The sequence below is a fragment of the Pomacea canaliculata genome, linkage group LG9, assembly GCF_003073045.1.
Source record: "Pomacea canaliculata isolate SZHN2017 linkage group LG9, ASM307304v1, whole genome shotgun sequence".
NCBI lineage: Eukaryota > Metazoa > Mollusca > Gastropoda > Architaenioglossa > Ampullariidae > Pomacea > Pomacea canaliculata.
This window is the reverse complement of record NC_037598.1, coordinates 11,636,179-11,661,206: the sequence shown is the minus strand read 5'-3', so window position 1 is coordinate 11,661,206 and position 25,028 is coordinate 11,636,179. Positions and strand designations below refer to the sequence as shown.

Here is a 25,028-nt window from a genome sequence, read left to right as displayed (position 1 = left end):
TTATTACTGTTATACCTGGAGGACACTGGCATTCATAATCCCCCCAGAGATCCTGGCAAGTGCCGGGTCCACATGGATTAGGACTGCACTTGCTGGGGATACTACATCCGCTCTCCACATTGGGGGATGCTGAAGGATTGCTCAACAAAGCATTGAGGTTGTTGCCAACACGTATATCCTGAAAAGATTAAACAATTTTATAAACTGATATCAGACCATCTCTGCACATGGTACTATTTTTTGGCCTTTATCTAAAACAAAATGTACTAAAAATTAATAACTTAGATTTTGGGAAATAGTATCCGAGTGCAGACCAGTCATTTAAAAATATTTTTCTCTCATGCAGACCTTTTTATATCAGGAATTTAATACTTCTATTTTTATATGGAACATTCCTCATGAAAAATATGTTTTGATCATGCTTAAAAACAAACAAAAATCAAATCTGACTGATGAAGTCCTTCCTACCTTGACACATCCTTCAAAGTTTTCTGTGATTGGTCCATTTGCCTCCCGCAGACCTCCGACATAAACAAGCTGAACTTCACTGCCACTCACTGACACCGTCAATCCTAAGGACTTCTGAGAACATAAAAAATACTGTTTTTAATGTTCTCTTAAAAAAAAACTGTATACATGATACAAAAAGTGAATAACTTGAAAGAAAATCTACTGGTTTGGTTGGGGTGGCAAAGGACATGAGGTACTGTCAGATCATCTGACAAAAATAGAGACACATCTGTCTGGGGAATCCATTTTTTTTTTCTACGCATGCCACAAAGATCCCAATTGTCATCTCCATCACTGTCTGTGCAATGTGCATCTTAATTCTGATGAGGCTGCAACTTGTATCTCCTTTCACTGAGTTAGGAACACAAATGAATTAGAGAAAAAAAGGGCAGCTGTTATGCTTAGCATGACACAAAAAGCCAGAAATTACTGCCTATAGAACAGACAGGAGTATAAAAGTGTCATCTACCTGTCTCTGGCCATAGTCAAGTAGAATCTCCATGCGCCCTGGATACCAGCGGGCTTCCACATAATGCCACAGCCCATCATTCACTTTGATGCTGTCCATAATCAACGTGTTCTCTTTGTAGGTGTACTGAATATAGCCATTCACAATCTGAATGAAAATAAAAATACAAAATTGCCACATGTAAATCTTATTCTTTCTTTAAAGCAATAATGTATGCAAAGGCATGAATATATGTAAATGCTGGGTATGGACAGGAAACATAAATTTACACCAACAATCTTTCTCACTCCTCCCCACCTCCCACGAAAAACACACAGAGACAATCACGGACATAAAGCTAATATGGGATATCCTATATGTAAGCATTCTTTCACACATGGTGTTTTGTCTTTCACCTGCAATCTGACTTGTCCGATGTTTAGTATCACTTGCATAAGTGCCCCAGAATTTGCTCGAGTGCGAAAGGCAATGCCATTGTACCAAGGGTAGTTTACCACACTCTGCAGAATCTTGTCATAGGTCAGGTACCCATTTCCCTTCAGCTGCCGTGATCTTTCAATTTCTGCCCAATGAACAACCAAAAGGTTTCTCTAATACCAACTAGAAAAATATGGTTTATAAAGCAACAAAAATGGAAAAAGAATGACTGCTCAAAAAATTTTTGAAAGCCACGTGAAACTTGAAGAAGAATGACTTAAAAATGAAATAAAAACCATAGGTAACTTATTTTCCCACTGCTCTAGATTTGCCCTCCAACAAAGTGTTGAATGCTTTATCATATTTTCTTGTCTACCTTGGCTGCAGTCTTTGCCACCTCTCATCTCTGGGCAATCACAGGTGAATGTTATCCATCCCTCTTGGCACTTTCCTGCGACAAAAAAAGGATCTAGACTGAAGATAACGCCATAGAAGATTCTTGACACCTAAATGATGGACACTTTCTTTTTAAATCTGGAAAAGGGAAAAGCTGCAGATAACCAATGCTGCTAACTACAATAACAAGAAACCCATCAGTTTATCTGACAAAAGCCATTCTAAAAAGACAAATTACTTTTTGTCTATACATATGGCTCGCTTTATCAAAATGTTAAATGTTAGTAAATGGTGCTTTCAAGGAAATAAGCACATTGTATTTATGCTAACAAACATTCTAGTCTGACGAGTTCTGCCATTCACATACTAATATGCTTGTTTAAAGAGCAAATGCAAAAAGTTAAAATAAAACATCTTGCATCTAATTCCAGCATTCACCTGTAGTTGTCTAGCATTTCTATCTCGATAACAGAATACAGCTCTTAAGTGTAAACACTTACCAGCAAAGGTACATGGAGAAGACTGACAGTGTGTTTCCTTGTAAGGACATCCCACATCAGTAAGAATATTCACAATCGAAGAGTTGAGATCCAGAAGTTCATTGTCAATATAAACATCACTGATGCAGCCAATAAAATCTTTTTGTGACACCTGGCCTGTGTGTGGAGCCCAAGGGAGTCCACCTAGCTGTAATGGTCCAGTCAAATCCACCAGTCGGTGACAAGATTCGATCGGATTGTCACATCTGTAAGAGACAATTTTCTACAATGTGACAGCCGTAAAGTAAGCTGCTATTGCTTTTTATTTCTTTCTAAAAGGCAACTAACATATAGAAAATAAGCCAGTATGCACGAGTGCAAATGTCTGTGAACATGCAACACACAAATAAACACAAACACACCAAATCAATACAGAAAAGAATGGTAAATGAGTCAGCTGGCTGCAGCCCCACTTCTTTCTCTTCCATTTTTTTTTCTTTAACTTCTTGTACTTAAACTTGAAACTGTGCTCTGCTGATCAAGACTTAAGGGAAAAAAGTCTCAGCTGTCAGACTAACAATCTAATAAATGAATAGATAAAAAAAAAATCTGAATTAAAAACTGATTCAGTCTTAATAAACCTTTTTAAAGCTTATAATGTGTAACACATTTTTCTAAATCCATTTAAGAAAAAAAAAGAAATACACAAATCCCCTACAGCATGTTAAAGACACAAATAAAAAAAAAATTGTCTTTTAAAAAAAAAAAAGAGAGAGGTAACAATGCAAAAAGCAGATCAAAGCAGACTGTTAGTCATATGAGCTCTCTCAACAACTCAAAGACCACACTGCAACAAACATTACCTATGGGCAAAGATGACTACAAACGACCAAAGGCTTCTCATTGATAAAAATGTTCTGACAAACCCATCCCTGTCCCTCTTCAGCCTTTTCACAATGGCTGTGAACTCCGATCCCATTTTCATTACAGAGGCTATGCTCTGATACCTCCTGCACAATTCCCAGCACAAACCTACACCTTTAATCTTCTTAGCATTTTCAGTAACATGATCTGAGTGTTTGAATGCTGCATTTAGAGAAGAATATCGCTGAAGAACCTTATTGTTAGTTACAAATGTCTGAGCAGGGTAACACCTGAATGGTGTTATGGAGTTTTCATTATAAAACACTTTAGATGGGTTACAAATTTGGTAGGGCAAATTTTCTGACATTTATAAGCACTTTTGGTTACTTTGTAACCTATCTTGAAATAAAGCATTTATCCATTTTTTGTATGCATAAGCATCAACAGATATTTCACGACTATAACACGCACCAATCTATGCACAAGAAAGAAAAATGCAAAACAAAACAAGTTCTAGCCACCCTTAAACACCAGCTGCATACATTTTGGTGGCTAGCAGCTGAACATAACTCCGTGGACAAAATATCCAGATAACACAGGCACTGCAGCAGTTGGGCATTAACACTCACCTGTCAGGGAGGCTGTGTGTAACTCTCGCTGCACAAGAGTAGTTACCCAGTCTATCACCATACAGGATGGCAATGTTTGTATCACAGCCACTGCCAACTGTCAATGTCGCATTCTGCAAACCAACAGAAAAAGAAACCAAACTGAAAGTTAACTTTTTTGCAAGCATGAACTTACACACGTCTTGTTGACTATTCTCACAACAAGGTGTATGTACATACACATGCATGTACCCAAATGTAGTTGTACATACAAACATTTTCCTTCATCTTAAGGGTTAGAAGTTTTTTTTCCAATTTCATTCAAAAAGAATATTATGTGCAAAAAAGTGCTTGAATCAAACCAAAATGTCAACTGACCCTCTGATGGTACTGAATTGTAACAGGAAACCATTCTCCAGTGCTAACGCCACCAGGTATGTAAGTCGACACTCTGCTTATGTTTTCGCCCAGTGAGAAAGAGAAGATAACTTGACTATCCAAGATCTCAAGACCAATAAAGTCATGCATTTCATTGAAGCGCCCATTATACAACAGAAGCCCATTCCTTTCAAGCGTAGCAAACCTGAAATAAAACCAGGTGATCGTTAAGCAAAACATGTCACTTCCACGGTTACTCACTGTCAAGCTGATCAAAAATTCTTGATGTAATCAAGAATTCTTAATATCATGACACACTTTCTCAATGGCTCATCTTTATCTATGAACAAAAGTTATAAAGATACTTTTTACATGACATAAGCTTCATAAGCTTTGAAAAATATGTATATTTACATCACAGAACCACTGAACTTGTCTGTTCATGGACCCAAGATATGAGGTATAGCCATCAAAACAAGGGAAAATATGTATCCTTCAAATAGCACAATTTAGAATTTGCTAAAACTTTTATTTCAGTACACTGGATTTCCTATCTCTGAGGATTCAGATTCGGAAACACTGATTTCATACCACTTCTCTTTTTTAACATGTCTATCTTCAGTCATCAGTTCTTTTGAAATCTAAAGGAAAGTTTAGTTCAATCTGCTTAAGTCCTCCAAAACAAACAATAAAAATGAGAAAAGAAAAAGCAAGAGAAAAAGAAAGAATTCAAATTTCTTGAAACATTTCAATCAATTGCTAAATCGTGCTCATACTGAAATCCTATATCTCTCTAATAATCACATTGTAGTTATTTTTGTTAATGTAAGAATTTATGTCACAGCTTTTTAAAGAATGATAAGACAAGCAATGCATCCATTTTTTGTTGTGTTATAAGAATAAAATTCCAAAATTCACAAGGTAAGCAGAGTTAAGATTGCAAGTTAGAAAAAAGATGAGTAAAAGGTGATGACAGCTATATCAGTAAAAATGCATGCTGGAAAGCCAGACAATGAGAACCTTGCCTTTTCCTTCCAACCCATTTTTCTATCTGCAGGGAAGATTGATAAGACAGCAGAACCTGCTGTAAAGATCTTTCCTCCTCTTCACACATGCATGCATGTATGTGAATGAAACACACACACACATATGCACATACACACACATACACACATTTATTTTTATAATTTCTCACCATAAAGTTCTCCTTTACTCTTTTTGGTATTACCCTGAGATCTAGGAGAATACCCACCTTCCATTCTCGAAATACACACCTACAAACATCACCATACACTGAAAGAGGCCAACAACACAGATGTCAATTCATGGATAAGCTTATATTCTGAAAACCTTGGCCAATGGGAAAATGTTTATTAGGCATACCATGATGTCACAATATTAATCTCTTTCTCTGCATGGTTATATTCGTAGGTGTATATCTTGAGAATGGGATAAGGGTCTTCACTAGATTTGACAAAACAGTATTCTACAATGAGATGTACCCAGTCAGTAGCCCTGCTCTCCTGGCTGACTCTAAGACCAGCCATAGCATTTTAGCTTTTCCCCTATTTAGGCAACAGTTACAATTCTGGAGCATAAAATAAAGATGCAGTGGATGATTCATAAACATCAATTACAACAATTTGGCCAATGCAACTTATTGATCCTCCTACTACAAGCACTCAATACTATTCAAGTTCTTTTCTCACTCTCAGCCTCTGGCTCCCTCTACCCAATGTGCCAGCTTGTCCAGGGCTGATCATGTTGGTGCCTCACACCACCAGAGGCAGACATATTTCCATTAATTTTCCACACTTCAAAGCGTCAATCTGCTGGCCAATACATCACGGTTTCAGACCCTCTTAGTTTAGATCTCTCCAGGGAGTTACACAGCCCCAAAGAACGATCTGGATAATTTATCACTGTGACCAAATGTTGATTTAGGCTGTGGGTGTCAACCCACTAGCCAGGGTCGCGGGATGGATGTGTGATGTGCCTACCAATGAGCGCATCAGTGTTGCCCCCTCATTCAGTAACTAAGAACACCTCTCCTGTGCATGTTCTCTGAATAATCACAGCTAAAGAGCAGTGTTTGAAAAGCACTTACAAGCCCAGATTAAAGAAAATGGAAAGGCATTCATAGCCCATTACTCTTAAAGCAAGGGGAGAGCAAGTGACAATAGCAGCCTCCTCGCAGCAACATAAAAGCAGCCACTGGCCAGGAGTGAGCAGGATTGAAAAGAAGCTTATAAGGCTAGCAAAGGATTCACCTATAAGGGCATTTGTTAAAGTCCCTGGGGATTTAAAACTAGAGAGAAAGAGAAATAAAAATGGGAAGCAATAAAATAAAACAGCCTGAGAAGACAGAAACACATTCAGCTTTTATTTCTTTGATGTAATAAGATAAGTATAAGTTATAATGCCATCTCTAAGGAGCTATATATTTGGTCTTACACTGGCTACCAATGGAGTGAAAAAGGAGCTACATGTAATTGCTGAATGTGTTAGCCCAAGCCCAAAATAATTTCTTGTTCCCCATATTCAAAGTATAATTTACACTGTAAAGTTTATTCTGAAATGATTAGCAAGTCCAGATGGCACACTGAACTGAGTGTGAAAAAACCATAACATGGACACATTTGGTTGCTATATATTTGCATGCATGAACACACACACATATATATATAATCTTTTGCAGGTAGTTTCCAACAAAAATATCAGAAAAACTGTTTATATGGATCGGGATTTTTTTAAAAATCAAAGCAACCTGTATCATCCACATTATTAAGAGTTGCGAAATAAAATAGAATCTAGAATAATCAATGGTTTTCTTTACACATAAAACCAGATGGTTGATTATTTCATGTCAAAGAGAGCTAACAGAGAAAATCAGATATGGGTTATTAACAATGCAGCCTGAACTCAGTGACTGGTCTTACCCCACTATCTCCCTCTCCCAAAGCACAGCAGTTCCCACTAAAAGTTAGATGATAGTTTCATGTAACAAGTTTATAGTGCAGTGAGGGTTCCTTTTATACAAAATGTTTTCCTGATCAAAGTGAAGAAGGTACGCAGCATTATCAGAAGCGTCTGTTCCACACACTCAAGTGTAACTTACCTCAGATGGATGGTAAAGCCATTCCTCTTTTTGAGAGAAGGAAATGTCAGGTATGATCCATTTTTGAAACTGCGAGTCCTTAATCGACAAAACTCATCAAAGTTATCACTGTCAGGGCAACCACTGCAACGAAATCCTCCCTTGATCAAAGGAACACACACAGAAGGGAGTTTGCAGAAATCCTGAGGGCAGCTCACTGCATCAAACTTGGATGTTAAGTTTACCATACAGTTGGGACCTGATAACAACAAAGGCAAATCTTTTGAAGAACATTTTACTCATTGTTGGAATTTCCTTCTGAAAATATAAATAAGTTAATTTACAAAAAGTTTATAGCAGTCACCCACACTCAATTATTCAGGGAAAACACTGAGTAAGCTGCCCAAGCAACCTCCACTCATTCCATCTAAATCACAGAACATGTAAGTACCTTGAAAATCTTGCGTGCATTGACAAACATATCCACTCTCATGTGGAATGCATGTTCCTCCATTGGCACATGGCATAGAATAGCACAGATCTACCTCTGTGTCGCAATCAGTTGCTAACATCATTCCTGAAAACCACAACATGCAAACCTTGGAGAATTAAAGATGCTGTTAGCTACATGCAAACCTGCTGCTGGTAGACTCTGCCAAATTAAATGATATTTATTTTAACGAAAGCATTTAATCCTATCATTGTGAAAGTATTTTTAACCTTGCTTAAACTTTCATTGCTGTACTGAAAAAAGCCAAGACACATAACAATTCATTTTCAAAAAAAGGGTGGGTTGTTGTGTTTTTTGTTGGGGTTTTTTGTTATTTTTTGGGGCGGTGGGCAAGAGACTCCTGAAAACAGAGACTAGAAAAATCCTTCTTACAGATTTGGATACCTTGCAGAACTCTTAAGAGCCAAAGAAAGAAAAATACCTCCCTATTCAAATGAAGAAAAAAAATACATTTTCAAGTTGGAGGAAGAGGCAGCACCAGAACACTTACCCACGGGGACTAGGGAACCAAAGTTTAGTGCAAGCATAAATACAAGCAGGAATGGCAGCTCAAAGAAATGAACATCAGTGTTAAGAGAGTTAAAGATGCATAAATATATCAAGTGGAGAAAAAACATGTTTCTTCAGTAAGGAATGGAATAATATAAACCATGGAATGGAGAAATAGATCTTAATACATTTACACACTCTGGGGGGAAAAAAGCAAAACATAAATATAATTAATCTTAATAATCTATTTCAGGCAGTGAAAGGTTCACAACCATGCACTTCCTTTTCAGCACAAGAAAGATGAATGATACCATATAAATAAACTAACCCTGCAGACTTTCAAGTTCAAAGACTACATAAATATACAAGGAACCTCTTCCTGTAAGCGCAGCAGCTGCAGAAAATGAGTTTTACTTCTGGTACAGCTATCACATGTAAATGTGCTGTTGCAAACACAGGCTAGGTGCTGTTGATTGACTGGTTTATAAAAAAAAAAAGGGTGGAGGGGAGACAGCAGTTAGAGCAATGGTGTTGGTAAATGACCCCCCAAAGAAAAAATGGAAAGCATGCAAATTAGCCAATTCGATACCCCTGTGATACACCAGTTAAATCAGCGCTGGGATGGGTATCTGACTTTTTCAAAGATTAGAGAAAGCCAGGTAGTGATGGAGAGGAAATGGGTCCCACCACTATAAAAAGTATAAACAGCTATGGTCTGTAACATCTCACTCCCTAATGACCATAAGTGGGAGCACCTTTACCTTTACCTCAAAAAGCAAAGGAACTGCTTACAGAAACAATTTAAAATCAATAGTGTGGGAAGTGTCTTAAAACACGAAAGGTGAGGAAAATTATTAAATACTTTACCTGCAAAACCATGAGGACATTCACATTTGTAACCATTATTTGGGTGGATGGGGCGGAACATAACAGTGTCAGATGAGATAAAGGGTTTAGCCTGACCACTGTTAACAGTGGAAAGGCATACTGCAAAGTTGGCACAAGGCTCTCGGAGACAAAGGTTGTCATCAAATGGCAATACCTGCAAAACACAGAAAATCAATTATGAATGATCATCATAAATTACTGAATTATAATGTGGGAGATTCAAAAAGAATAAACAACAGAAAGGCAGTCACACTGGCACTATCATCAAATGTCATCTATTCCAAACTTTGAAATCTTTCAACAAGATATATACTTGCACGTATAATTTCAGAAATAATGGATTGACTAAAAAAAAGTGATGTTAATTCAACATCATAAAACCAGTCTGCTACCTCTTTTTTTTCTCTCCTTATTCAGTGATCAAGAATATGGCCCACAGCTTGGCCCTAGTAGTAAAACTTCTGATTCAATGATCTTAACAGGCAAATCTTTATGACTGTTTCTCCTAAGCCAGGAAAACAATAATTCCAGTTCACAATATTAGCATAAATTTTGGAATAAACTATGACACACTACAACCTGGTTTTTGTTGTTTTGGGGGGAGTTTATTGTCCTTTTATACATAAAGCTCTCCAAACAAGCACATTCTTTAGCCACATTTGCAGACTTTATACTACAAACTTTGGTTGGGTCTGTTACCTGAAGGGCTGACAAGTTGGCCAGCAAAGTACGGTAGAGGTATATGTATTCTCGGAGGTACTCTGGTGGATAGAAGACATCTTGGGTTCGCCCCTGCACAGAAATGCTTCCTTTGCGCACTGACACTGACACATTGAGGATCTGGGCTGGTGCCACATCCGTATCATCCTCAATATTGATGATAAAAATGTTGGCACTATCGGTTCGGAAGATACTGGCCAAAGCATCAGCGAAAAACTGCAATTCATAAAAGAGTAATTTGACATCCTTTATGGACCAGAAATTAGGTAATTGTTTGATAATTATAAAATTATACTTCTTATCACTAGACTTGGAGTTCATGAACCTAAAATTTACCATTTTAAAGTTGGGGAAAATTATGTAAGGTTAAAATAATACTTCTTATCATAAAAATTTAGGCTGTTTGCACTGTAATACATGTGTGCAAATATATATGAAAAATGTTTTTAATCCTTCACATTCTTCACTATATTATTCTGTAAACACATTTTACCTTTAGCAAGGAAGATAAAAATGCTGTTTGGGTCATACGGTCCAAACGAATAGTGACACTGTCTTGCAGCATTTCTGGAGTTACCAGACGAACAGACAGTCTGCATGTTGCCTTTACCACATTTAGGCCATCTGCACAAATGTGAAGAAGAAAGACCTGTCTACTGCAGACATTGCAATTTTTGCAAAAAATTACAACATGGTTGGTTGGTTAAAAGTTGAATAGTACATATATTATTTGCTACACATCAGTTCTGCACAAAAGATGATAATATCTGCCAGTTCTACACGAAGATCATGCCAGCAGTAACTGTCTGAAGTATGATGAAAACCTGCAGGCTCCTAATCAACAAACTGATATTTCTTTCAGCAGATCAGTAGACAAGTACCTACTCCAGTTATTGGACTCAATATTTACATTTTAGGAAAGACAATGCGTAACACAGAAATTTGCAAAAATCAACAAACTTCTGCATTTTCAAGGCTATCAAACTAAAACAAATTCAAGAACTATTCCTCACACATTTCAAAATAGGCCTACATACAAATGTACATATACATCAGCACACAACACAGATGATTCCATGGCTTTTAGAAAGATCTTCAGAATTTAGAGTTCATGTCATCTTTATTTTTTTCCCCTTTGCAACACTATTAGTGAATCCACACAGCTTTTCCAGGAACTACACTGATCAACAAAATCTTGTTTGTATATTATATTATTATCTACAATACATGTAATTAATAAGATTCAGTTTTTGTTTTTCCATGTACACTGAAACTCTCAACTGATCCAGCCATTTTTGTTCCACGCACATCATCAGTAAGATGGATCTAATGCAACAGGATATCTTCTCTCTACTTGATGACAATGGGTACAAAACTCATCTACATAAAAGCTTATCCTGCATATAGGTCTTAATCTGTTCTCTACGCTATAGTGATGACATAACTGACCTTACAAAGTGCATATCTAACATGTGAATCTTTACTCTCAGACTGTTAAAAAAAAAAGGTGAAACTAGGCTAAACAGACAATTCTGGTTGCTTTCTGTCCAAATGATTTTTTTTTATTAGCCATAAAATTGTGAGACAGACCCAAATCCAAAAATCTATCTGTTTTTCCCACTCCTCAGACACCCCACTCTCTCAATAAAATCGAAGACACAGAGTATTCCTACCCACCCCTACCTCTCAGTTACCAGACTTGACAATGACCAAGGCACAGGTGAGAAAAATATTGTGAACTTAGATGCCTCAGATCAGCAGTCAAAAAGACTAGAAGGGGCATGATCTGGTGGTTGGAGAGGTTGGGGGGGAGGAAGAGAAATGATGGAGGCCACATCAGTCCATCAACACATCCAGCACCCAAGAGCTGCCTCCTCCCTTTAAACATTCCTAAACCCAGTGTTAGTCAAGGGAAGAGTTCATAATGTACTGTGAACTTAGCGAAAATTTGTGCATTCATTTTGATTTTGTAGACAATGCATGGTTCTTGTTCGTAGTGTTTTGTCAATTGTTGATTTTGAAAGCACTACACCTTTGATTATCATTACAGACTGCCGCCATAAACCCTTTTATTGCCTTTCCTGTTGTTTTGGCTGTTTATCAGATTTCTACGTAAATTATAAAAATCTTCATGGTGGAAACCTGTACTTAGCATTGTCATCATCACCACTGGTTTAGGAAGTACCCAAGGTGACACTTGCAAAATGGCATTTTAAACAGGTAAAGGCTTTTCCCTAACCATCTCTGGTCATATGAGAATGCGGTGTTGCAGACCACACTTTTCTCACAACTTGCTTTCTGTGAGGATGGTGCCCATCTTCTCTCCCACAACTCTTTGTCTTACCTTCCCTAACGCCTCTATGAAATACCCTTTCTAAACAGCTAAGTCGACTGAAGGGGGAAAGTTGGCCATGCCACACCTGGGGAACAAACTAATGTGCATCCAATATCAGACACCAACGCTCTAACCACTCCACTATCCACTTCCCCGTATATAACATGTAAATGCACGACACACCATTCAGCAGATCTGAAAAGATTTCCATGTTCATGATATAAAGAGTGCTTTGGGTCCCTATGGATTTTATGTGTGACCCAGGCAATGACATAACAAAACCACTTGTGTTCTCTACCAGCCTGAACTGTTGAAGTACATGTACGCAATTTTTCTAAAGAAAGATATCTATCCTTTCTCATTGTGAATTAAAAATGATCACTGTGGGTTACATGCCTGTGCTATCACCATGTTGGTTCCCCCCACCTTCTGCTTTATTTAACATAAAAACGCGTGTTCAAACCATTTTAAAATTTTATTCTGGGCTTCTTTTTATCTCCACTTTCAGTCCAAGCCCCTTCTTCATTCCCCCTTGGGGCACTTCAAGAAAAAAAAAAAAACCATGATCGTGCCAGGCAGTGAGTGAAATCTTAACATCTCAAGGACCCGATCACTGCATACCGTTGCTACGTTGACACAGCTCTGCGGGTATCCCTTCTTATCAAACGCAGTGGTATAACCAATGTACCTTGCTTAGGATCACAGAGTAGCAGTACCAATAGCTTTGACAGCCACAATCCCCTAATACCTTTAAGTAAAAAAAAAGAAATCACTTTTTTTTTTTTTTTAGTAAGGCCATGATTGATAGTTGTAATGCTAGCCCAAAATTGCTGCTGTGTGAGGGCCGAGTATGAATGTCAACACTGTGTGTATTTACTGTCTTCAGACATGTCAAACTTTCTTGAGAGGAGACCGCTCACATATTTTTTTTCTGTAAGCAGGTAGAAGGTCTAGAACAAGATAGGTGTGTCCCAAGAAAAAACAAAACAAAACACTTGAACCTTCAAGACCTAAGCTCTGAGGTAAACTAAATCAGAATGGAACATAATAATAATAAATGAAGATTTATATAGCGCACATTCACACTCTTACCTTACATGCTCTTAGTGCCTACAACAGGAATGAGACATGGACAGCATGGACAGCATATGATGGACGGAAGAATAAACAACAGTACTGACTACAAACAGAAGACAAGTATAGAAAACACAAAGAGGTGCCGAGTAACAATGAGGAAATTGTGATTCTGTAGAAGAAGACAAGAAGGAAAGTATCAAAAATGGAAAAAGTGGGGTGGGAGGTATGTGAAAAGGACTAGCATTGTGTGGACTGTTGTTAGGAGCAACGCTCAAGAAAAGTTTTCAGGGCAGATTTCAAGGATTCAACTTTAGGTAGGTGGTGGTAAGGTAGGTTAGTTCCACTAAAAAATAAACGTTTCAACGTTGTTTGGTTTGTTTAGTTTGCTTTTTGTAAAAATAAGCAGTAATTTTGATTTCCTAAAATTTTAATGAAGACTAATTTTCTGCCAACTGAGGTCTTGAAATCTTTTAAAAATGCAGTTGAGAATCTGGCAGCAACTTTATTACCTCTGAAGGCAAAAATGTTTGTACGGTGCTCAGCATAACATTTGTGTACAAAACAGAATTAGCTGCTCAGAGTTGAAAAAATTACCACATTTATCTTGTAATAAATCAAGCCAAGCCATCTCAAAATAGCCACTGGTGAGACTTTTATTACTGCAAGCACCAACGCACACCATCCACCCCCACCCCCTTTTTTGTGGAATAGGGTAGGATGGTGGTGGGGTTGGATGAAATATCAACTTCCCTTAAAAGTCTTCTACAGCATGTCTTTCGGAGCCACACCATAAGTATTCTGTATTTAAAATACTACACATCACCCAGACTAAAGCACAATGAAGGGTTCAGCGACAGGTCAAGCTCTGTACAAGAGCACCCTGTCAACACTTTTTTCTTTTTTGGAAGGTCCCTAGCTAGCTCTAGACTTTCCTGTGAATGATGTCACCCAGCCAAACCCAGTCTTTCAGTTTTCACATCCATTCACATCTTTTTGTCACAGGAAACGCGATTACGATCGCCTTTGGTTTTCCCTTTGATCTCCGTTTAACTGTCTTGCCAGTGAAGAGGGTCCGATGACAGAGCTGTTAAAAATGTCGTCAACATGCCCGTCTCCTAGAAAATGCTCTCTCATCCAGTCGGAGTCTGCGTCGCTAGCCTGGGCACAACTGCAGATTAAATGGTGAAGCTGTATTCACTCATTTTGCCTGATTAGTTTTACATCGGACTTATGGAAAAGGATGCATTTTTACAAAGGCCTTTGACGCTTGCTAAGGGAGACCGACCTGCTCCATTTTGAGGCCAAGATTTTTCACGATCAACAAAATGTATTTCTTTACTTTTTACAGCATTGTTTTGCTATTTCTACTACTGAAACTTAAAGACTTATTTCAACAAATAATTTTTTTTTAATCTGATCGCTTCCTAGAGAAGCTGAGCCGCCAAGGTCTTTGATTATGTCGGTAATAATTGTACATATGTATCACTGTTTAGCTGGTAATACTTGTACACATATATATCACTGTTTAGCTGATGTAAGGTCTTCTAGATAATATTCCCCTAAGCATAAAGTGTACATAATTCCAATAATTCTGAAAAACAATGTCATGAAAACCTATATTTCTTCTGGTTCCCAGTCACTTAATCCCCAGACACTTCATCCCCGACACTTCATCCCCGACACTTCATCCCCTAGACTTTTAATCCCCAGACACTTCATCCCCAGACACTTAATCCCTAAACTAAATCCTTAACTATAAAAATTATGAAGTCAGCGAAAAATTTAATTGAAATTCAAATTCAAATCATGCTTTTAACTTCAACGTCATTTGAACATCTACAACATTAGTTAAAGTTCATATAAGCTAGTAAATTTAATGTTCTTCAACAATATGATATGAAAATTGTTCTTGAGTGTTGGGGATGAAGTGTCGGGGATTAAGTGTCTGGGGATGAAGTGTCTGGGGATTAAAAGTCTAGGGGATGAAGTGTCGGGGATGAAGTGTCGGGGATGAAGTGTCTGGGGATTAAGTGACTGGACACCATTTCTTCTGTAACTGTTACAAAACTGCCAATAGCTTCTTCCTGAATACAGTTGTACACAACTATTGTTTAATGGATCTGGTGATTCAGCAAAGTCACAGTAAAACTGACCAAACAGTCCTGTCATTGAAGTGACTTAATTTGGTAAAGTATGCTGGTTCAAATATTGTGTACAGGCACACCGGGGTGAACATTCTGACATATGCTGAAATCTGTGTTACAAAGGTCAGAGAGTTTTTTATTACTGCATTTACTGTATGAGAATGGGACACACACTATTTATGATTATTTGACAGTGGGTAATTTTTCATGATAGTCATAAATCTGTAGTTTGCTAGTTTGGCGATATAAGTGTGGTTATGATGGCCATTAACGGTAGCTCTCAATACCAGAAATGAGTCAATGATAACTGTAATTGTGTCCTATACACCTGCTCCAAAGTTACTGGGACTGCCCAGAATGATCTTCAGACACCGTTTAACTGTATAAAGTGGCTGCAATTCAATTCAATACAACTTTATTCATCCACAAGGGCAATTATAGGTATGATGACACGCCAGCACACTAGAGGGAAGAATTATGTGATTGTTCTACATGATGACAGGCATGTCCTCTCAAAACAGTTTCATACACCGTTTATCCAGTCGCCCATTCTGTGTACCTGAAAGGAGGACCAACAGACCACAGGCTGCCCTTTAGTTGTTTTGGCCGCCAGACTTCCGAAAGCTACTGTGTGCGAATGAATGTGGATCATATACAAGCCTGAACCGAGATTATTTGAGTCTGTCTGGTGGAACAAATACAAATGTAGTGTGGTATTGTTGATTGCAGTTATGTTTCCAACTAGAGCTACTTCTAATTGCCCTCTGGGATCAAATCGTATTTTATATTCTAACCCTGCCAACCCATCCTCGTCGATCGATCGGTTCTCCAAGTGACGCTTACTTTCAATTATCAGTTCTGTACTCAACATCCATCATCTACTGGTCGCTTGCGACTGTGCATTTTCAAATTTTGTGCTACTACTGATACAGACAATGATGATACTCAACATTCATTGATTCTTGTCTTAAATATTCCGCAAAAAAAAAAAAAAAAATTAAATAAATACATGTACATGTAACAGCAAAACCAAACTTCATCCGGGTACTTTTGAATTCTATACAAAGACAACTGAACAGACAACTACAGTCAATAATAATAACAATAAAATCAAAGAGAATGAATAAATGGATAAACTCAGAACAGCGATGAAGGCATAAAGACATGAGCACAGGTCCACGACAAAGAGGTTTTCAACATAAGCTAGTGCTAAGGCAAGGATCGCTTGTTCGACCCGTGTGTGTGTGTACACATTCCTGAGAAGCGCTGGGTCAAAGTCGCAGTCACCCGTGCCTACTGCAGTCCTGACAAATACAAGCTGTCACGCGAATGGAGTCGCACGCACGGCGCACAGTCAAATAAAAAGTAGTGTGTCTCATGAGTCGTCACGGATCTTTTGCTCTGAGCTCTAAATCATGCATCGTCTGCCATCGACTAGTGCGCTAGACATTCACCACCTCAATCTGAGCCCCTCACCCTTTACCGCTAGCCTCTACCCGTCGAGCATTGGGCATGCTGAGAATCTAGGTGTTTCCTTCTGAAACAACCGCGAAGCACCTGTGCTCCTTGTGAGGTCTCATTAACGGAAACTTGTGACTGATTGTGTATTTAGCTAATTACTCTAAGCCGTCTAAGGCCACCATCCATCCGGTGTGTGTGCACAGAATTATCAAAGAGACATTTGTTCTCCTAAGACAGCTAACAACTGATTAATCATACGCATCCCCTAGGAAGGACTATGCCTGAGACAGTGGCAAAAGTTAAAATCACACATTGCTACCCAGCCTGTAAAAACTAACCCACTGGTTTTGCAGGCTGGGTAGTTTACAAGGGTTTAAATCACAAATCACTATAGTTTACAGGGTTACTACATCTCCACTGAAAAACTGAAAGTATTTAGATAATGATTTTTTTTTTAAACAAATATGTATGTTTGAAATGACAAACCAAAGGAATTAGTTTGATTTATGGTAAACCTTTTCCACATTTTCTCCCTCTCCCACACACTTCCACATATGCACACTGAGCTGCCTTTTTCTGCCTCAATTACTTGCACGCCTGTTTAAACTACAAACCAGCTCCACAACCATTACAAGATCAATATAACGACAGCAGCAGAAACCCTAAAAGACAACACTTGGACAATATAGGGGGGCAAGCAGTGAAATCTCTCCCTTACCCCTTCTGCAGTGAGTCATTCCCAGGACTTGCCAGAGAAAAAGCACCCTACATTTCTTGAATTCAAATAAAGCTCTAGGGAGAAAAGTGCCTATGAGGCAAGGTTTACATCAAAGAAAAAAAAGTGACCTGCACAAACTATGGTGTGACATTTTCTAAAGTTAACTGTGAGCTACATTTTTGTCCTTTTTTGTTTTGTTCCACCTTTGACAAACCTTTCTACCAGATCCATTCCCTGCCAACTAATTGGTCTCTCTCCCAGTCTTTGTACATTTAATTGCTCTCCCTCTCTCACACACACACACATGTTCATAAAGATGGAAATCCCCACATTTTTTTTAGTCATCATTGTTTTTCTTCTTCAAAGATGTTTCAAAAACAGGGATTTGTTCACTAAATGACTTTCTGTGGATGATATTGGTAATAATGATAAGCGTCTAAAAACCTTTATCTTCTCAGTTCTCTCCCCCTCCCACTCTCTTCCTTCCCTGTATAAACACTAATAATAGAATTATCTTGTGTTTAATGCCACTAACATCTCTGGCTGTTTTGTCCTGAATATTGTTCTTGAGAAGTAAAAATGATTCAAACATCCACATGTTAGAAGAATTGCACTTAGGCCATAATACACAATAACAAATTTCACTTTCGAAGTAAAACAGATAAGGAACAAACGAAGTCTGCAAAGCACTGAAAATAAGGTCTGGCTTTCATCTGCACATGAGCTCAGGCCAAAAAATACTGCAGGTATTTGGAAGAGTTATTTTTTAAAAGCAAGGTCAGGTTTACTCTTCAGTGTGTGTGTGTGTAAAAAGAGGGTGGGGGTTGCAATCTTTCACCACTGGCTAGGGTAACAACATGAGCAATTTCAGGTAGCTTGACTTCGACACAGCTGCCTGCAATGAGTCAAGCTATCTGCAACAGTCATGTTTACTTTTCTCAACCTAAATACAAAAGTGTATTGCATGTAGCAGCCAAACATACTCGGGAACGTTACATTAGTAAAAGAAAGTGCACATGCATGCACATCTCCATATTTGTGTAATGAGTCATCTATAAGTCTGTAACAACATGATGATGCACCCAGACTAAGCATGTGAACCAAGGTAAACAGCAAATCTCATGATGCTGGGTCCCATACATGAATTAACTTCGTGCACACATTTTCAAATAACTGATTTGAAATATTTTTTTTACTGATATAAAGCAAAGCTTACCTGAACTAAATAATAACTTTATAATTCAGAATACCTTTTGAGGGAGGTGTGTGTGAGGGAGGGGGGCAAGGAAACTGGTGTTTTACCATGAGCCAGCAACTAAGGCTATATCATAGTAAGGCAGCCAGCCCTGTAAGCATACGTCACAGTCACGTGCAGAGAAAGATCAGCGAGCCCAAGATGAAGAGCTGAATTTTGTATAAGGGAACAATAATTTGGGTCAAAATTTTGCCTTTAAATCTTCATACAGTAAAAAACCTCCTTATTAAGACCTTCCCAATTATGACCTCTTAGTAACAACCCAAAAGTTTTTCACGAAGGTATTTCACTATATAAATGTGATCTTTATTACCGCTATCTCTTCAACCTGAATTAACAACTGACAGTGTGTGTTACAACTTGTTTGCAAAAGTTGTGTGTTGAAAAAAAATATGAATCACATTAGATATATTAAGCACTTTTGCTTGTTTATTAGATCACCAGTCATTTGATCAAAACCATATCGCTCCAGTCATATCTACCACAAATTGAATTGATAAAGGCCCAAACTATAAACTGATTTCCAAAGAGAAAAGCTATAAATGTGAAATATTACCAACAGAGTTCAAAAGAGTTCAGCCACCATCTTACTAAAAACAAAAAATGGCTGACTAACAATATACATTCAGGGAAATAATCTCCGAATACCACATAAAATATGATTTTCTCTTAAATAAATTTTTTCAAACACCTTTTTCATCCTAATTCTTTAATTTAGACATTCCTATTAAATGAATATGCAGACATTAATATAAAACTGCTTGTGCCTTCATTCCAGCTGATTCAACTTTCAGTGTTTGGGCAATGTGTTGTAAAATTGGATGGCATGGTCCTGCAGAGTCAATTCAACTCATCTGGGAGGTCGATATAACCGGACAATATGGTTTTGGTCAAAATGACCAGATCTTGTTCATTGTTGTATCTTTATTAGTCAACTGTGCTTCATTAACGACCTTATACAAGTCACTTGTTGATAAAATAATTTTTGTGACTGACTGCTTGTGCTTTTATTGCAACCTTTTGCTGAAATCAAATTAAAAAATGCTAACAGCGCATATTAAGAGAGCATATTTGTCATAATACATGTGTACTGACCGACTGCTCTTGCCTAGAGAGTTAGTTACCCTATAAATCTTCAGTCAAGCACAACAATGGTAGAATAATCATGACCAAATGAATGATATAGTTTTAAGAGCTTTATTTCAACATTTAAATAAATGAACTTGAATTTAAAGGAGTTTAATGATAGGGTTTCTGCAATAAAAGCAGAATGGTTGTTGATCTCTCTACTAAGACCCCTCTCAGTCATGACCTGATTTTGGTGGATTTTAGGAGTCTTAACTGGGAGGTTTTACCATGAGCTCTCAGTAATGTAGTGGTTTAAACACTTGTTTGTCACCACTGCAGTGAGAAACAGTGGTGATAAACTCAGGGTTTAGATCTGTCTCAGGACATTCTTTTTAGGTGACACCTATCTGCAGGACTGGGCGTCAGGGGTTCTCTCTGGGTACTTCCTCTCCCTTATAGATTGAAATCATTTTGAGGTTAAGAACTTTCCTACTAAATCAACCACCGACCAACCAACCTGAGGTTTTACCTGCGAGTTATTAACATTTATGTTGTACATTTATTTTTTGAAATGGATGATGTACAACTAGGAAGCAGCAGTTGCCTCAAAACAATCATGGAAACATGAAAGAGCATGAAATACTAATCTGAAAAAGAATAGTGAAACAAGCAACAACTGCTTATGAAATAAAATACATTTATAACATAATGTTACTGTTTGTTTGCACGTACCTGACACACTGATAAGAAATGTTCCATTCCTTGGGACATCTGAGTTCAGCCGAGGATCTAGCGTTATCTGGCCCGATGAGGTGTTTAGATGCAGGAGGCTGGCGTCATTCCCAGACAAGATCTGGTAAGACAGTAACTCCTGGTCTGAGACATCCGGGTCAAAGGCTGGAATGCGCCCAATGGCACTGGTAGGAAAGCTGCCCCCAAAGTTATTGTAGATGATAGAGAAATCCTTAAGAATGGGTGGATTGTCATTGACATCACGTACATTAATGAATACTTTGGCTGTGGAGAACTGTGTGCCTGAGGCTGCTCTCAGAACCACTTCATATTTTTTCTTGTCAGACTCATAATCCAGTGGAATCATTGTTTTGATTATGGCTGGATCTCCCATTCTCTCTGCTAGTTGGAAAGAATCCACATCAGGGCCCCCATCGAAAGAATATTCCACAACAGCATTTTGTCCTTCATCTGGATCTGTGGCTGTGATCTGTGCCACGGTGGAGCCAATGGGGCTATTCTCATCAATGTAGACATTGATTACGTCACTTTCAAACTGAGGATGATTATCATTCACATCATCAATTTTGATAAAGATTTCAACAGAGGTAGACAGAGGAGGAGTGCCTCTGTCATGAGCAATTGCAACAAGGTGATAGCTGGCAATTCTTTCACGGTCAAGATGTTTGGCCACACGTATAATACCTTGAGTTTCGTCAATGACAAAGTCACCATTACCATCGTTGCCACCTTCAAAAGTATATGAAACATCTCCATTTGCTCCTTCATCACGATCCACTGCAGAAATTTGAAGAACCTTTTCTAGAGATAATGCATCTTCTGAAATTTCCCCGTTGTACACATGCTCTGTGAACTCTGGCTTATTATCATTTACATCCTTGATGATAATATCAATGTCAGCTGTGTCTGATCTCTGAGGTTTTCCGTTGTCTGTGGCTGTAACAGTCAGCATGTACCTGGCCGAGCTTTCTCGATCAAGTGCAGCACGAGTAAAAATATCCCCTGTATTTGGATCAATGGTAAAAGCAGGATTTCCAGGAGTCATAGAGTATGTGATTCGAGCATTTTCTCCCCTGTCTCTATCAAGGGCATAAACCTTAAATACGCTGGACCCAATAGCAACATCTTCATCAACAGAGAACTGGTATGGAGTACTTTGGAATTCTGGATCATACCGGTTTGTATCTGAAACATTGATAAACACCTGAACAGTGTCCCTGTGTCCACCATTATCATTGGCAGCCACAGAAAGCACATAGCGCTGCTGCTGACGAGCATCTAACTTCCTCTTCACAGTTATCACACCTCCATTTACATTCTGGTTCATCTGAAATGCATCTCCATCATTACCACTGACTATGGAGTACTGCACTTGTGCATTCACTCCTTCATCATCATCTACGGCTAGCACTCGTATCACTTCTTGACCAATCGTGGCTTCTTCTGAAACAGCAGCATCATATGATCGTAACTGAAACACTGGAGCATTGTCATTCACATCCTGGACACTAATTGTGACACTGGTAGATGCTGACAACTTTGGTGTGCCATTATCTGTAGCAATCACCTGAAAATTGTACACTGATTGGGTCTCACGGTCTATTTGTGCACGTGTACGAATTAATCCTGTCTGACTGTCAATAGCCAATGGAAGTGTTACATTTGAGTCACTGCTTAGGATTCTGTATGTTAGTTCTTTGTTTTGGCCACTGTCAGAGTCCACTGCTTGCACCTGTATTATGCTTGTGTCTACAGGACAGTTCTCCTTGACTAAGCCCTCATACTGTGTTGCAATAAACTTTGGTGCATTATCATTGACATCAAGTACCTGCACAAGAATGTTAGCTGTTTCACGCTGTGGATTGACACCCCGATCATCTGCCCTGACCGTAAGTCTGTATTCTCTGGTATCTTCATAGTCAAGAGGTCCCACCAGAAACATAGCTCCTGTTACAGAATTAATGCTAAATTTTTCTGTATCGTGGGCACTTCCTGATAGCTGGTACCTAATTTCTGCGTTCTGTCCTGTATCGGCATCTGTAGCTGTGATGTTTAAGATGGGCACTGTGGTGCTTGGTTCTCTGTCTTCCCTTAAATTCACAATGTATGATGGTTGAGAAAAGACAGGTTTGTTATCATTCTCATCTGAGACAGTGATATCAACAGTTGCTGTTGCTGACTTTCTATCCCGTATATCTCCCTGGTCCATTGCTTGAATAAGGAGGCGATAGCTGTTCCGGGTTTCTTGGTCTAACTTTGTCATGGTTGATATTGTACCTTTCACAGGATCAATCTTAAAAGCATCATTTGGACTTTCAGGGTTCACAATACTGTAACGAATTTCTGCATTTGAGAGTGCATCTTGATCTGTTGCTATGACTGTAACAACCCTGTACCCTGGATCCCGGTTCTCAGGAACTTCAATATGGAATTGATTTGTCTCAAAGACTGGTGGATGGTCGTTTATGTCATCAACAATGATGGTAACAGAGGCACTTGCTGATTCTGGAGGCACCCCATGGTCAGTGGCAATGATTAAAAAGTAGTGTGCTTTGATCTGCTCCCTGTCCAATGCCTTTGTGGTGTTTATTGTGCCTGTCTGAGGGTTGATGGCAAACATGTTCTGACTTCTCTCATCACGCATGGAAATCATACTGTAGGTTATTGTGCCAGCTCCTTCAGAGTCTGAGTCTGCAGCCGTTATTGTTATCACCTGGATCCCTGCTGGCTGTTCTTCTTTGACATTCGCTGTGAACTCAGTGGAACTAAATCTTGGTTTGTTATTAGCAGCTCTGCGGGTTCGTCTGTGAATATTCAGTTTCGAATAAGGTCCATAACGAATATTAAACTGGAATGGCACATGAAACATCTGGGTGCTGTCACACATGAAGGATAAAGATGCATCAACAGCAAATGTATTGTTGACAAAACATATTTCCACAGATGACATGATAAGATTGTTGTGATCTGTTCTAACTGGTGCTGATGATGGAACACCCACTAAAACCATGCAATGCTGGTAACTCTGAGGTATAAAGTCTGTCACATGAAACAATGATGTTGATGGTGGAATACACTGTGAATGTTCTACTTTCACACTTACATTTAGCTGATGAACGGTCTGCTTCACCCGTCTGGATTTCCACGATCTGTGAGAGTGGGAACAGCCATGAACAAATACTGAATAAGGTATAGTTGTGGAATTTCTCTGCGATTCCAGCTGTAAATGCCATGTCCTGGACAGTAGCGTTATATGCAGTGGATTTTCTTTTATCTGAGAACATGGAACAGCACCACGCCAGTATACGAGTCCAGTGCTCGAGTCCAGCTGCACCAGACGCTGGGCAGTCTCGCTGGCCTGCTGCAAGTGGTACGACCACATCGAACCTAATGAAGCGTTGGTTAGCACCACACCTCCTGGATCCGAATGGTGTATGTGTGCTTCCAAAGCTTCAACACCTGAAAAACACTGTAGTGCTACCATCCAAACAAACGTCCATTCGAGGAGAGTTCTGTCGCGACGGGCTGTCTTCCTCATTTGAACACACTTCTGTTGTGACACGGGGCGACAGCGAGAACACAGCGTGCACCTACCGCGATTTTCTGTCTCCATGACGCTACGTAGCGTTTAGAGACTCGAACACAACTACTAACTTCATGTAAACTGAGAGAAAACACAAAGTTTCTCTCACTGCGGGCCTTCGTCGTCCGAAGATAGAACTCAACTTTTTGGAAGACAAGGCTTGAGTCACACACGCAGCCTTCCGCGCTGCTTGGTCGCTTCCAACGCCGCTGTGCACGACTCGATCTCGCCGCCGCGCGCCCTCCGCGCACTGACAATCGAAGCGAATGACCCTAACGGGCCTGATCTCCTGCAAAAATGTTCGGGCTACATGCTTATCTTTGTCTCAAAAATTTGATTTTCAGTGCCTGAAGATACAGTAGTGGTCCTGGAATGTAAGGCTCATGCTTGTCAGCTTATTGTCATGCTGTCATCCCTGGTTTCAAAATGGCTGCACTGTCTCAAAGGTAACCCCTGCGTGTCTTTTTCCCTCCCGCCCGCTTTCGTGTCAATTGAATCTTAAAGTGCGGCGTCCCATGGTTAGATAATTATTTTTAGCATCACATTTTAATGTAAGTTACATAATTTTCAATTATGTTTCCGATCGCTGTATTAGATGCAAGTGGTAAACATAATTTATTTATTTGATCTGGTCTTGCGTGTCAACATTTCCGTGCGGGAGGAAAACTGAACAGCGTAGTTAAAAGCTTGATCACGTGACAAAACAAGGTGTTCAATACGGGTGCGTGCGGTCGAAGAAATATTGCTTTACTCAGGCGAAGGTGGTGAGACTGGCTTTAGTTCTCCTTTTTCCTCTCTACCCTCGAGT

General features: G+C 39.0%; 1 protein-coding gene across 3 annotated transcripts in view; it reads right to left on the bottom strand.

Annotated features, from left to right (window-relative positions):
- The window catches only part of LOC112571830 (cadherin EGF LAG seven-pass G-type receptor 2-like), a 42,934-nt gene extending 18,252 nt beyond the window's left edge, over positions 1 to 24,682 (bottom strand). For all 3 annotated transcript variants that reach the window (XM_025251146.1, XM_025251148.1, XM_025251147.1), the window contains exons 1-14: positions 20,617 to 24,682; positions 10,320 to 10,450; positions 9,806 to 10,042; positions 9,086 to 9,260; positions 7,670 to 7,795; positions 7,240 to 7,477; positions 4,122 to 4,326; positions 3,765 to 3,877; positions 2,293 to 2,537; positions 1,773 to 1,847; positions 1,375 to 1,541; positions 980 to 1,126; positions 469 to 582; positions 16 to 178 (exon numbers count right to left, since the gene is read on the bottom strand). In XM_025251146.1, the coding sequence (XP_025106931.1) occupies positions 16 to 178; positions 469 to 582; positions 980 to 1,126; positions 1,375 to 1,541; positions 1,773 to 1,847; positions 2,293 to 2,537; positions 3,765 to 3,877; positions 4,122 to 4,326; positions 7,240 to 7,477; positions 7,670 to 7,795; positions 9,086 to 9,260; positions 9,806 to 10,042; positions 10,320 to 10,450; positions 20,617 to 24,250 (5,770 nt within the window). In that variant the 5' untranslated portion in view covers positions 24,251 to 24,682. The remainder of the gene's footprint in view (positions 1 to 15; positions 179 to 468; positions 583 to 979; positions 1,127 to 1,374; positions 1,542 to 1,772; positions 1,848 to 2,292; positions 2,538 to 3,764; positions 3,878 to 4,121; positions 4,327 to 7,239; positions 7,478 to 7,669; positions 7,796 to 9,085; positions 9,261 to 9,805; positions 10,043 to 10,319; positions 10,451 to 20,616) is intronic.
- Between the last annotated feature and the right edge of the window lie 346 nt (positions 24,683 to 25,028).